This window comes from Gossypium raimondii, chromosome 7 (genome assembly GCF_025698545.1).
Source record: "Gossypium raimondii isolate GPD5lz chromosome 7, ASM2569854v1, whole genome shotgun sequence".
NCBI lineage: Eukaryota > Viridiplantae > Streptophyta > Magnoliopsida > Malvales > Malvaceae > Gossypium > Gossypium raimondii.
In genome coordinates, this window is record NC_068571.1 from 4,706,832 (window position 1) to 4,719,613 (window position 12,782).

A 12,782-nucleotide genomic window follows, 5' to 3' on the forward strand; every position below is an offset into this window, starting at 1 on the left:
ATTAACTAGTTTTTTCCTCCTTTCTTAAGAGAAGAATTGATGAGTTCTTCTCTTCTGATGACGGATAAAAATGTTTTAGGTTAGGATTTTCCGAACGTAGAAAGATAATACATGATCATTGCCTTGTAGGATAGAAACCGGGGAAGGTTTAAAGGTCGAGGATGCCGTGATTTTATGTGCCTGTATTTCTTGTAGAATGGATTTTAAATGTTCTGTTTGGATGTTACCATGGAAAACTTGGTCCTAGTGGGCTTGTTTTCCATTGTTGTCGTCGTCTATATTTGCCTCAAATGTCTCAATGTTTCACATTGTCCACCAAAATTAGGCATGGAAATAGTATCAAATGAAATTTCTCACACATCCTTATTGAAATCCCCAGTTCCTGCAAGCACACTTGAAGAAACATTTCTTAAAGCAAATGTGAATAAATGAATTGAGCGTTCGATATATGGTTCATAATAAAATTTATTTATGTTTGATTGTTTGTTTCTTTGTTATTTATGAAAACTGTTCGTGATATGTTCAATTATATGTTTACACAAGTTCGAACCTTGAACTCGACATTGTTGGAAGGGTCAATTGAACTTTGAAAAAAATTAATCTCTATGAATCATAAAATGGACATGAAAAATACTTTGGTTTCTCAAAAAAAAGTATTAACTAATAATTTCATACAAAAAAGGAATTCTTATTAAACATGAACGGACACAAATAAACTAACCAAACGAACATGAATAAAAATTTGATTGTTCAAGCCGAATTCATTTATAGCCTCAATATCAATCATCCCAAGCTTAATTTTGTCACAATAATAACCAAAATTGCATAAAAAGAGTTTATTAGCTTGAACAAGCAAAAGAAAGCAAAAAAAAAAAAAAAGTGGCTTATATATAGCCATACAAATAGAATATAATACTAGGAATTTAAGCATTTTCTGTGTGTGGTGAATATGCAAGAAACCTTTGTCTTTTCTCTGTGTAATTTTGCAGCAATCGATCATGATCCGGAAGGTTGTTTTTTATCACAGGATGGGCCCTGAAATTCTGAATCCATGCATGCAATCGAGGGAAGGTCTCTGCGTCCAATATTTTGACATCAACTATTTCTTCAATGACTCCAAAATAGGCCATCCACCCCATGGCCAAATCTAACATCCCTATTTCTTCACCACCAAAATATTTCTTCTCCCCAAGCACTTGTTCTTCATACAACTTTAGCAACTCCTTTGCTTCATTTACTGCCTTCTTGTGTTCCTCCCCAACCCCAATGAAGAATGTTATGAATGGAGCTACCTGCAATTTTTCATTTGAAATTCACATTATCAACTGTACAAGCATGAATAATAACATAAACCCGGATTTTAATTCAGTTGATTTATGCAGTTAAATTAATTTACCTTATCCTTGTTGTCGAGGAAGTTGATCCAGAACCTTACCATGGCCCTTTCATAAGGATCCTTAGGAAGCAAAGGATGCTGCTAGGGCCATGTCTCCTCGATGTATTCGAGAATAACAGCCGATTCTGCAATTGGTTTACCATTATGAACAAGAACTGGGATCTTCTTATGAACTGGATTATACTTCAATAGCATCTGACTCTTGTTTAATAAATCTTCATCTATGTATTCGTACTCCACACTCTTCAGTCCCAGAGCCCATTGTACCCTCAATCCATATGGACTCGACCAAGACCCTAAAACCTTCACTTCTCCCATTTTCAATTGATTTTTTGTTCTTGTATGTTTTTGCTTCCCTGCCATGACAATGTTCGCATATGTATAGACTTTTGGTCCAAGTTTTTGGCTTGAAAATTTCTTAGATGACCAAAGACTTTTCTAAGATATGACATTCCCCTACGTAACAAAGACTTGTCAATGCTGCAACTTCGGTGAAGCTTCATTGAGAATGGGCTATAACTCGGAATTTAGCACTGTTAATATTCTAAATAAGGTCCATCCTGGTTCTGGTCCTGGTCGAAATAAAGGGTCCAAAATATTTTGGTTAGGGTCTAAAAAACAAGGCCCAAAAAGAAAATTGGGCAACTCAGAGACAATAACTGGTAAGCGTGGCAGTTTATTGATCACATCTCTCCAAGGAACGCCAGTGTTTAACTGTAAGAAATGAATGTAACGAACCAAACCAACAGAACTCCCCCCAAGTTCCAGGTTGCTGTGTGGCCATGGCTTCCATGGCTCAATTTTGTTACATTATTGGCCCCTCAAACCTTAGACAAAAGTACAGTAGTTTCAGATTTTGCTTCCAAAACCCCGTTTATAGAAAGAATGCACCGTCTAATATACGTACAAGATTTCATGCAAAGCCATCATCAGTCTCAGTCTCCTCTTCCATCGTTTGTTCAGCTGCTAATAAGCCTTCTTCCTCCTCACAAGTTAGGTAACTTCTTCTCAGTTCTCTCTCATTAATTGTATTTCTTTTTAATTTCATCTGATTTTGTACTCATATTTATGGGTTTTGGAGATTCTTTTTCGAAATCCATTGAGAGAATTTTGATGCAAGCTTTTGTTCTTCAACTGAAGCTGAGAATATTAGACTTTTGGAGCTTAAGGTGTCACTGAAAATGGGGTGTTAGGGAGGGAGAGGAGGATATGGAACAAGGGAATGTTGAGGATTATTTTCTATTAAAGGGTAGGTATAGGGGTTGTCTAAGGATCTAACTCAAGACTAGTGTAAATTGAAGTCTTGAACACGAGTCTTTTGTCTCATGTTGATGATTATTGAGATGAGGTTGATTTAGCATTTGCATTGATGTCTGATAAGACCTGATGATAGCTTGGTTTTACACATTTCTTCCTAAAATGAGTTGGTGAGTCCAATGGATTTAGATGCACCATGATGGAGTTTCAGTGGCAAAATTTCTGACTTGATTTATTGTTATTGAATACTTTTGATTTTGTTTTACAAGTGAGGCTTGTTAATAACTGTATGTGTTCTCAGTTCTGCAGCCAAGATAAGGAGTGAAGTTCTATCTCCCTTTCGGTCTGTGCGTATGTTCTTTTACCTCACATTCATTGCGAGTGGTTCCTTGGGAGGATTAATAGCCACCACGCAGTTAATTTCTTCTCTAACCAATCCTGCAAGATCATCCGAAGTTCCCGATATTTTAACAGGTCTTGGCATAGACATTGGAGCAGTATCTATCTTTGCGTTTCTGTATTTCAGGGAGAACACTGCTAAGAATGCGCAACTAGCCAGACTCTCGAGAGAAGAAAGCCTTTCCAATCTTAAGCTCCGAGTGAATCAAAATAAGATCATTTCGGTTAGCAGTTTGAGAGGAATTGCTCGTCTTGTAATATGTTCTGGCCCTGCATCGTTTATCCTAGAGTCATTTAAACTTAGTGAACCATTCACTGAGAGCCTTCTCGAAAGAGGAGTGCTGGTGGTTCCTTTCGCTACAGATGGAAACTCACCTAGTCTCGACTTCGATGAGAGTGAAGACATGAAAGAGATCACTGAGAAAAGAAAGAGGCTTTGGCAACTGGCCCCGGTTTATGTTTCTGAGTGGACTGAGTAAGATTCCGAGCAAATCAATGATCATTTTATTTGGCAGTTTTCATGTTCTCTCTGTCTTATCTGATATATCTTTGTTTGAACTTTAAATACAGGTGGTTGGATGAACAAAAGAAACTGGCTGGCATTTCCCCTGAATCTCCTGTGTAAGGGTTCCTCCACCTTACTATCTTCTTCTCATTCGTAGATCCTGGAATATAGCGAGACATGCCTTCTTAGACCTTACAAATGAATACTTTTTCACTTATGACCTTACTTTTAGGTGTTTATCAATCATTTCACTTGCACCTCTAGACAATCTTGGAAACGAGCTAACTATAAACTTGAACTGATAACTGCAGAACAAGTGCTTAGAAAATCGTCAATAGAAATCCCCATGTCAGTGAAATTTACTTATGTGGTGTTCATTATATAGTTATTTATCTCTGCGCTTGGATGGTCGTGTGCGTGGAAGTGGTGTTGGTTTCCCTCCTTGGAATGCTCTTGTTGCTCAGTTGCCACCGGTAAAGGGGCTATGGTCAGGTCTTCTTGATGGAATGGATGGAAGAGTTCTTTGAAGGAAGGTTAGTTTACCTTTCTATATGTTTATAGGTTTTCACATTAAGTTGCAGTATGTACTAATTTATTCTTTATTTTACATATATATATATGCTTCATATTATAATCAAATGCTGTAAAGAGTATTCGGGTTTATTTTCTTGTTTAGAAATGAAGTTTTCATCTACAAGGAATGAGATGGTGAAACAATGCCAGGGTAAGGGAATATAAGAAGGGGATATTATGGATTCTTGTTCCTAAAACAATGAAATATTGTGTAGTATAATCTGAATGTTATCATTTTTGCCTCCTTTAATTACTGAGTTTTGTTGTAATAACGCCTATCATCACCAGGACCGGTTTTCTTCTTGTAAAACTATGCAAAACAGAAGGAAACAAGAGGTTATGTATTTCTGAATGTTACATTTTTCCTATGTCCAACAACAAAATGACAAAACAGGAATTTGCTTCAAGCTGAATACATACACATATATATGGTCTCATCTTATGTTGCTGCTCATGTTCTATTGTAGATCTTACAGTGTTCTTCACTATCTGTATCCCAAAACAACATTATTTATCTACAAATACATATTCTTTTTAATCTTGTCGTCTATGATACCTCGATTCAGTTATCATTCTTTCGGAAGCAATCAGAATGAGAAACCAAGAGGAACTAATACTGCATGCAGTAGCTTGTTGGTAGCCATGGTAACATCATGTTATGTCGTGAATGAACCTTTTTGCTAAATGATTCATGTATATGGAAGTAGAAGGTCTTTTGTCTCGAAATCTTAATTGGTCTCGAAAAACAGTCATGCCCTTCGGAGGAAGCTCAGCTGTTAAGATGATAAAAACGAGTCTGACAGGGGGCTTTAATCAATTTTATGCATAAAACGTCGACCCGAACAGGAATTATATTTTTCAAACATTGTTTAGCATCAAAGGTACACTCAAAATGAGTCTGGAAGGTGCTCTATTCTTTTACACTTGTAGCACAATTGGATCCAGACACTGTTTTGAACTGCAACAAAAAACAGTATAACACCAAAAGAACCTTTCAGGGTTTTATCAGATGATCACCAATTTTGTCACTGATGTGTTGAAACATAACATAGGAAAGTAAGGCATTAATAAATGAGAGAAATAAAGAGAAAGATGATAGTATTGTACACGTTGTTTTTGGTAGAAACAAGCTCAAAGCCAGATAGAGGGGGGAAGACGATATATATATTAGCCATAGGATCATTGAAACCCAAAATTATTACAAAATGAAACAGTGACTCATTTAACTTCTTCAATCTCATCCAATGCGTAGTTGTTGGTAGATACATTGGCGTAATTAACTTTGTTGAATCGAACCACAACTGGGTACCGAGTCTTGGGATCCTGCACCAAATGGAAACAAAATTAGATCCATATAGTTCCTTCATACATGCATGCATGCACATGGAGCTGGAAGAAGAAAGAGAGAAAGAGTGACCTGGTCAACTGTAACAACTGATCCATAGCTGTTGTACCAGTAGGACTCCCTCCTAAGAATCTTCACCTATCATATCGAACATCATTTCATCAAACTTGTTGTTCATAGTAACAATTTTGATTCCCTGTTTAATGATCAAAGCTTAACAGAGAGTGATTTATGTTTACTTATTTTCCCTACATCATCTCTGTAGATATATTCTACATGTAAGGGAGCTAACCTTGGTGCCTCTTTTTGGTCCTATTGGTGGTGGCTTAGGCTTAGGGGCTTCACCCCCTTCAGGTGGTGCAGTGGCGGTTGCTGGGGTTGGAGAGGGTGGTGGTGGTGGTGGTGAAGCCTCATCAGCTGCCCTCACAACAAGCCTTGAAGTGTTGTTGGTCTTGGATGGGAAAAACACCATGTTGTTGTTGTTGTTGGTCTTAGAAGTCCCTGCAGAAACATTGGGTGTTAGCAAGAAACCTGAAGCAGCCGATGCCATGTTGCAGCAGCTAGCCATGTCTCCACGCTCTGATCTTTTCTGTGTCTGTAACAAAGGGATAGTGTGGCAGAAAAATTGTAGAAGGGAAATTTGGATTTTCCCAGGATTATCTCATCTTGAGAAAGTGGACTAAATCGTTTCCTCCACTAGGGAGCTGCCACCTATGCACCATATCTCTTTTGCTTGTACATTGTCTTTAGAAGTCATCCTCACAATCTGATAAATATTTGATGAACAAAAAAAAAAAGATAAACAAATAAACATTCGATAAAATTATGCAAATCTTCATTGTTCTTAATGATATATTTGAATATTTAGTCTTTTTTTTCTAATTTTTTAATTTATATTTAGTTTTTGGATTTTTTTGGCACTCTTTTTTTTTAATTCACTAGATGAAATAATAAACTTTGTTAACTTAACTGACGTGGCATACACGTGGCAATGCACGTGTATGTCATGCAAGCAAAGTGAAACAATACTAATTTTTCTTTCTATTTTGAGGTGATTTGACAAAAAGTACAAATTTAAAAGCTAAAATATAAAAATTAAATAAAAACTAAAATAACTTTTTTTAAGTTGAGTTAAATCAATTATTATACTTTTATTTTTATTTCTCGAATTTCAAAAGTTAAATATTGAAATTAATAGCCATTGGTATGTGGATTTAATTTTGAATTATGTGGATGCATAACTGAAAATAAGGTGACTGATATTTTAGGATTGTCATGTTATATAATATATTTTACACCATAAAAAAGACATTAGAAAAACTAAAAGTAAAAAAAATTAAAGGTTTAAATAAAATATTATATAAAAATAATTTATGTAAAAGAAATTAAATTAATATAAAACAAGGTGTAATTTAAGTTTTAATATTCAAAGTCGAATCAATTTAGTTTATAATATATATTATGTGATTTATATGACATGAAAAATAAAAATAAATACTTTAATGTTGTTTTGATTTAATAAAATATTATATATAATGGTGGTAAAATATATATTAAACAAAATAATTATATTTTAATATATATATATTTTCTAATTTAGTTTGATTTAATCATTTACGAATATAGGTTGACTTAGATAAAATTTAAAATCTATATTTCAAATCAAGTTGGGTTTAGCAATCATAAATGATATTAATACAATGGATAAGGTAGGCTCATACTAATCCGACTTGGCTCATAAACACCTCTAAAAGAGATAAACCTAAAAAACTCTTTTATTCTCCCAAATTTAAGTTGTGTTTATCATTTTTAAAGGAAAAATATTTGATACACTCTCGATGAAGTTTTTAGACTCTACAAATAAGGTTAGGGATTAACAAGTGTCCCGTAAAGATATAGTAAAATATTTAAAATAGATATTAAAAAAGAATCACATGTCAATTTTTAAGGTTGATTGTAAAATAAAAATATTACCAGCGTATCAAATACTCACCCTTTTGAAATAGTACTTTTAAGGTATAAACAAGGTTAAACATATAGCTTATAATTCAAAAGTGTTTTTTTCTTATATGTCAAAAAACCCTTAAAAATACAAAAAAAGTAAAAATAAAATCAATTAAACCGTTGAATTAAATTTGCACCCAATTAAGTCTCCATCATAGCTAAAATAATAAATTAAACCTCTTTGTTAACGATGCTTGTCATTAACTACGTTGACTATTAAAATAAATTGACAAACTAATCAAATATTGACACTGATAAATTTTAGTTTAATCTAATATTTTTATAAAATTTTAAATTTATTAAAATTATAAATATTATAAAAATATAAAAATCTAATAAATTATTAAAAAATTTATAAAATTAATTAAACTATTAGGTAAACAATGGAAAGTTTTCATTCCCAAAAAAGAAAAAAGAAGAGCAAGCCTAGGAATAGGATCTTGGACTTGGTGTATTATAGTGCGCCCCATCTCACGCGCCATTTAGGCGCCAAAACTTTCAGTTTCTTTTTCAGTTTTTTTCCTCTCAAACAACGGTTATAGTTCCTCACTAATTTCAGTTCCCCGATCTAAATCCTCATTCAAACAAAAGCTAGGGTTTTTTATTTTACCCCATCCAAGAAATCCAATAACAAATGGGAGAATTTGGATCAAAATGAAGAGAAGATATCAGGATATTGACCCCGAAGATCCATCTCCAATTCCAATTTCATCTACTGCAGCTCCCCCCAAAGTTAGGAGCCCCGTAACCCTACCCGATTCGCGATCAAATCGAGGTTTTCTCTTGCTCCCTTCTTTTCCTTTCCAGTTATTCATTTATTAAACGTGATTGAGTTTAATTTGAACTTCGCTGGCTCTATCTTTTTAAATCCGAGCACGCCCTGTTTAATTCTCTTTCAGTTGTTTGTTTTGAATAATTTTATGGAATTTATTTAGATTAGCTGCTCGTTTCCTTTTTTACTTCTACCTGTTTAATTCTCTTCATATGCAGCTGATGGCCCTAAAACTTCTGAGTTTGCCTTTTTCAATAAACTGAAGAAAGATGCGGGCCAAAGATTTGATTCACATTCAATGCAGAGGATCAAAAACCAACCACACAAATGGAATTCCGGCGAATTTTATAGAGCAGTAGGTTGGTTTAAATCAGATATTGTCCTCACTTTAACAGAAATTGATTGATACCGCCTTCATTTTGTTCAGTACATTTAATTCCTAGTTTCTTTCTTAACAATGCAATTATGATATTTTCTTCTTTATTGGGCAGAGCGGACCAGAACAGTTAGGAACATCTCTAAGTCCTCAGAGGGGACCAAAATTACTATAAATTGTCCGTCTCCTGCCGGAAAGGCTAGCTCTAACGAGTTGGGATCACGGTTGTTCGTTGAAAAAGTTAACTCTAAGGACTCAAGATCACCGTTGCCCGTTAACAATGTGACACTTATTAACTTTGATTCATTCCCCTCACCAGTCGACAGAGCAGTGAATAATTCGGGTGTGCACCTGTAAAGCAAATTATTTGGTTCTTGTTTCTATCAGTCTCTTGCTTCACTGATTGCTATCTTTATCTTTTAACCACTGCTATGTAGTTGTGCTTCAATAGGTATCATTTCGACTTGTCATTTGTACCTCTTTATGTCTTTGTTTTTTCAGTTTATTAATGTAAATATTAATCTATGGCATAAAAGTTTTGTTCCTGGTACAACTGTAAAGTTGCCAACCTTTTTTGTCCATGGTCTATCCCCAGTTGAAACTCTTTAGTTAAACTTCTCATGTCCAGTCCCCAAAGAAGCCAAAGTTATGAAGTTTTTTCTTGCAAGTAACCACTGTTCTTGTTTTTGTTAGCAGAGGTCAAATTAAAGAATGCCTTTTCAGCCGTTGAGCCTATATTTAGCATAGAAGATTGGTTACAGCATCATAGTGACAACAAGAAACCAGGAGGTAGATATCCTATTGTCAATATTTTTATTCTCTGTTTCGAAAGTAAAGGAGGTAAAGAGGGGAAAATGGATATAGGGAAATGCCGCAGACCAAGCTGTATATAGAAAAAAAGGGATGAAATCATCATCTGCTATCTGAAAGAATAGTAGTCATTGGCTAAATCTGAGAATATTTAAGTCATTTCATGAAATAAAATTAGATAATTTCAACTTTCAGGGTCCCATGCTGATGAAGCAGAATTATTTTCTAGAAAGAGAGAGAAACTGCTGCAGTGGGCTCATAACTCATTTCCTGAGATAGAGGAACTCGGTTCCAAGGGGTTAGACTTGTCATGATCAAAAGTTAATTTCATTTTGTCAATTCATATCATGCACTGACTAGATGTTTTCTCAGGTGTGATGTCATTTCAGTGCTCCTTAGTCGCCTTTTTCCTTGGAGCAATGAGAAGAATGTATGTTTTTGTAACTTACTGTAGATATGATATCTTCCCTTAACTTGATTACTAAAAGGAAATTTTGACTCTTTCAGGGTTACAGAAGCGCAGAGTCTGCACCGTTGGAAAGCAATACCAAAGCTGAGTTATTTGCTTGTCCCAAGTCTGATATTCCTCCCAAGAAAATTTACAGGTTGCCAGAAAGGAAGATCATGGAAATTCAAGATACACCATCATACTTGGAAAATGCTACACCATCTTATTGGTCAGACATATCAAGGGAAACCGCGATCTCTGATATCGACTCTACAACCTATAACTATCACAGCGCTCTTCAAAAGAATTTAGAATTACCTACCTGCAAACTAAGAGAGAAAAATCTGACTTCCTGCATTGACAATGACTCCACTTTTGGCTTTCCATTCGTGAGACATGGATTTTTTCTACCCTTTATTTCTTCCAACGAGCCAGATGATTTGCATGACCCAAATGGATCTTTACCTGCAAGTGAGCCTTTTTTGCCACTGCTTGAAAGGGATTCCTTAAATGGTACATCATCTTACTGGTCAGACAGATCGAGGGAGACTACGCTCTCTAATATCCACTCTCCACCCTATAACAACCACAGCACCCTTCAAAAGTATTTAGAGTCACCTAGCTATGAAGTAAGAGAGAAAAATCTAATCTCCCGCGTTGAAGGTGACCCCACTTTTGGCTTTCCATTTGTAAGACCTCAATCTTCTCTACCATTTAGTTCTTTTAAAGAGCCTGATTATTTGCGTGATCCAACTGGGTCGTTGCCTGGAAGAGATCCATGTTTTCCGCAGCTTGAATGGGATTCTGTAAACATGAATAAACGAAGCTCATCTGCTACTTACCAGAATACAAATTGGACTATAGTTCCTGCATTACAATGTTCATGGGATCATCAGCTAAGTCTAGATATTCCATTTAATTCTTTCGAAAAGCTAGATGATTCGCATGATCCAAATGGATCTCCTGGAAGAGAACCACATTTGGCATTGCTTCAGTGGCACCCTGACGTAAATGAAAGGAGCTTATCAGCTACTTGTCCAGATACAAATTGGACCCTAATTCCTGCAGTACAAAGTTCATGGAATCATCAGCAAAGTCTAAATAACTGGCGCGAATCATTTGGTACTCTTGGGTTGTGTTCATCACCTGTACTAGGAAATTATCCCCAATACTTTTATACATTAGTGTCTCCCACTAGTACCAGCTATGAGAAACATGAGTTTGGAAGATCTATTTTAGAAACAGATGAAGAAATAATTGCAGATTTGCAACATCTTCCTTTGACCTTATCACATTCCTCAAATTGCTTTAATCTGATTTCTGATTGCAATCATTTTGAAGTTGCAAGTCAAGGCAGCGAGTCGAGTGGCTTTCTCCCATCCCCTGAAAATCACCTTGGCTTCATGAGCAATGCTTTGGTTGAGGAGAATAATACTACTGATTTTGGAAATCATCTTTCCTTTGCTCTTAATGTACAATGGAAATCTTACAATCAAGTGGTTTAAGAAGATAAATGATCTTCAATTTCCTGAAAAAGGAATCATATATTCAACTTTCTTTGTGGAGATGAATTTGTGAGTTCCTTGGGCGGTTCACATTATTGAAGCCATTTTAACACTGCAATGAAGATATGCTGGACATCCATGACTGGTGATCTTTATATTTCCAAATATCTCGGGACAAAGATAAAGGTGCATTCCTATTTGCTTGAATAATGAAGCCTGGACTGAAGAAACATATGATATGATATTGGTAATCAATTCAAATATGCCTTTAATGTGGTCCTTGCTTTTTAAAGATGTTCACAGGTTTTCGAAGGCTAAACAATGGTAGCTAAACTTTTTAGCAAATTATAAATGTATTGAAGTTTTAGGTGGATGGAGTTCCTTTGGCCATCTTACTGTAGTGCATACTGACTATGAAAACTGTAGGATATTGAAGGTGGTTGCATCCTTTTTAAATCTGATATTCAGTTTTGTCATAATGAAGAATATAACTGAAGGTGTTTTTTTCCAGTAACATGTGACCCAGGAATAGATGCCATTGTTAATTTTTTCTCCAACCACATGGCCATATTCAGCAATTGCAGAAAATGCAGGTCACAGAGGAACTCAGTCTTGCAGCTTAATTGTGGCACTTTCTTCTGTCGAGTGCCCGGGAGCATGCAGAATGGAACTGTGACCAAAAACTGCGAACTTGGACCTGAGATTCTGAGAGTGCTTCACCAATCCCCATGGTTAACAAATGACGGCTTGAACCTTATCTAATGAAATACATTTTGAGGTAAGGATCAATGACACACCATGTTAAGTAGAATTCTAGAAAGGAAAGATGTTATTGTTAATTCCATTAGTTAGAATGAAATCATGCAATTTGCATTGAAATTGAAAGTAGTGAATTGGGAGAGAAGGATACCCAACCCCACATCAGAAAAACATACATCCATGTCTTATACTCCTTAGTCTTGCATGATTTAGCATAGCATATCATCTAAAAAAATTTAAAACGTGCAAACTAAATGCCCTACAAAATCTGCAAAATTTTAGGATTTAATGGAGAAACATCATTATTTTATAGTTTCAGGACTTTTGTGTTCACAATCATAATAAATATAACTCAACCAAAAACCGTATACAATTTAAATCTTGCAAAATCTTTTTTTTTAATAGGACAGGAGACAGAGCATTGATGATTTCTTTTTTTTGGTGAAAGATGAATTTTAATTCTTAGCAAATGAAATCCTGTGGTGCCATTAAATGTGACACATCAACTTTGTAATAGGAATTTTGTTAGGAATTCTGTTCCCCATATTTTATTCATTAAATAGACAGTAAATAAGAGAAAAAAAAATGGGAGAGAGCAACCCAAATCTTTCTAGATACACTACCCAGTTCCCC

At 35.2% G+C, this 12,782-nt stretch overlaps 3 protein-coding genes and 1 pseudogene across 5 annotated transcripts; 2 read left to right on the forward strand and 2 right to left on the reverse strand.

Annotated features, from left to right (window-relative positions):
* Window positions 1-712: 712 nt before the first annotated feature.
* Window positions 713-1,764, reverse strand: LOC105761188 (glutathione transferase GST 23-like; annotated as a pseudogene).
* Window positions 1,765-2,110: 346 nt separating this feature from the next.
* LOC105761162 (protein LOW PSII ACCUMULATION 1, chloroplastic) lies at window positions 2,111-4,482 on the forward strand. Of its 3 annotated transcripts, none has more exons than XM_012578899.2 (5): window positions 2,111-2,393; window positions 2,955-3,527; window positions 3,623-3,673; window positions 3,943-4,090; window positions 4,207-4,482. In XM_012578899.2, the coding sequence occupies exons 1-4, from the start codon at window positions 2,179-2,181 to the stop codon at window positions 4,082-4,084; spliced, it is 981 nt and encodes a 326-aa protein (XP_012434353.1). In that variant the 5' UTR covers window positions 2,111-2,178; the 3' UTR covers window positions 4,085-4,090; window positions 4,207-4,482. The 3 variants fall into 3 exon arrangements, with proteins under 3 accessions (XP_012434353.1, XP_012434346.1, XP_012434377.1); XM_012578892.2 differs by having other exon boundaries at window positions 4,234-4,482; XM_012578923.2 differs by having other exon boundaries at window positions 4,419-4,482.
* A 697-nt stretch (window positions 4,483-5,179) lies between these two features.
* Window positions 5,180-6,118, reverse strand: LOC105761243 (photosystem I reaction center subunit IV B, chloroplastic). The gene is made up of 3 exons (XM_012578997.2): window positions 5,768-6,118; window positions 5,548-5,613; window positions 5,180-5,453 (listed from the first exon to the last, which is right to left on the reverse strand). Exons 1-3 carry the CDS (start codon window positions 6,041-6,043, stop codon window positions 5,349-5,351), a joined length of 447 nt encoding a protein of 148 aa, XP_012434451.1. The 5' UTR covers window positions 6,044-6,118; the 3' UTR covers window positions 5,180-5,348.
* A 1,928-nt stretch (window positions 6,119-8,046) lies between these two features.
* LOC105761196 (uncharacterized) lies at window positions 8,047-12,175 on the forward strand. The gene is made up of 7 exons (XM_052633674.1): window positions 8,047-8,254; window positions 8,470-8,610; window positions 8,743-8,970; window positions 9,324-9,416; window positions 9,633-9,735; window positions 9,810-9,867; window positions 9,945-12,175. Exons 1-7 carry the CDS (start codon window positions 8,134-8,136, stop codon window positions 11,388-11,390), a joined length of 2,190 nt encoding a protein of 729 aa, XP_052489634.1. The 5' UTR covers window positions 8,047-8,133; the 3' UTR covers window positions 11,391-12,175.
* The last annotated feature ends 607 nt before the right edge of the window (window positions 12,176-12,782 follow it).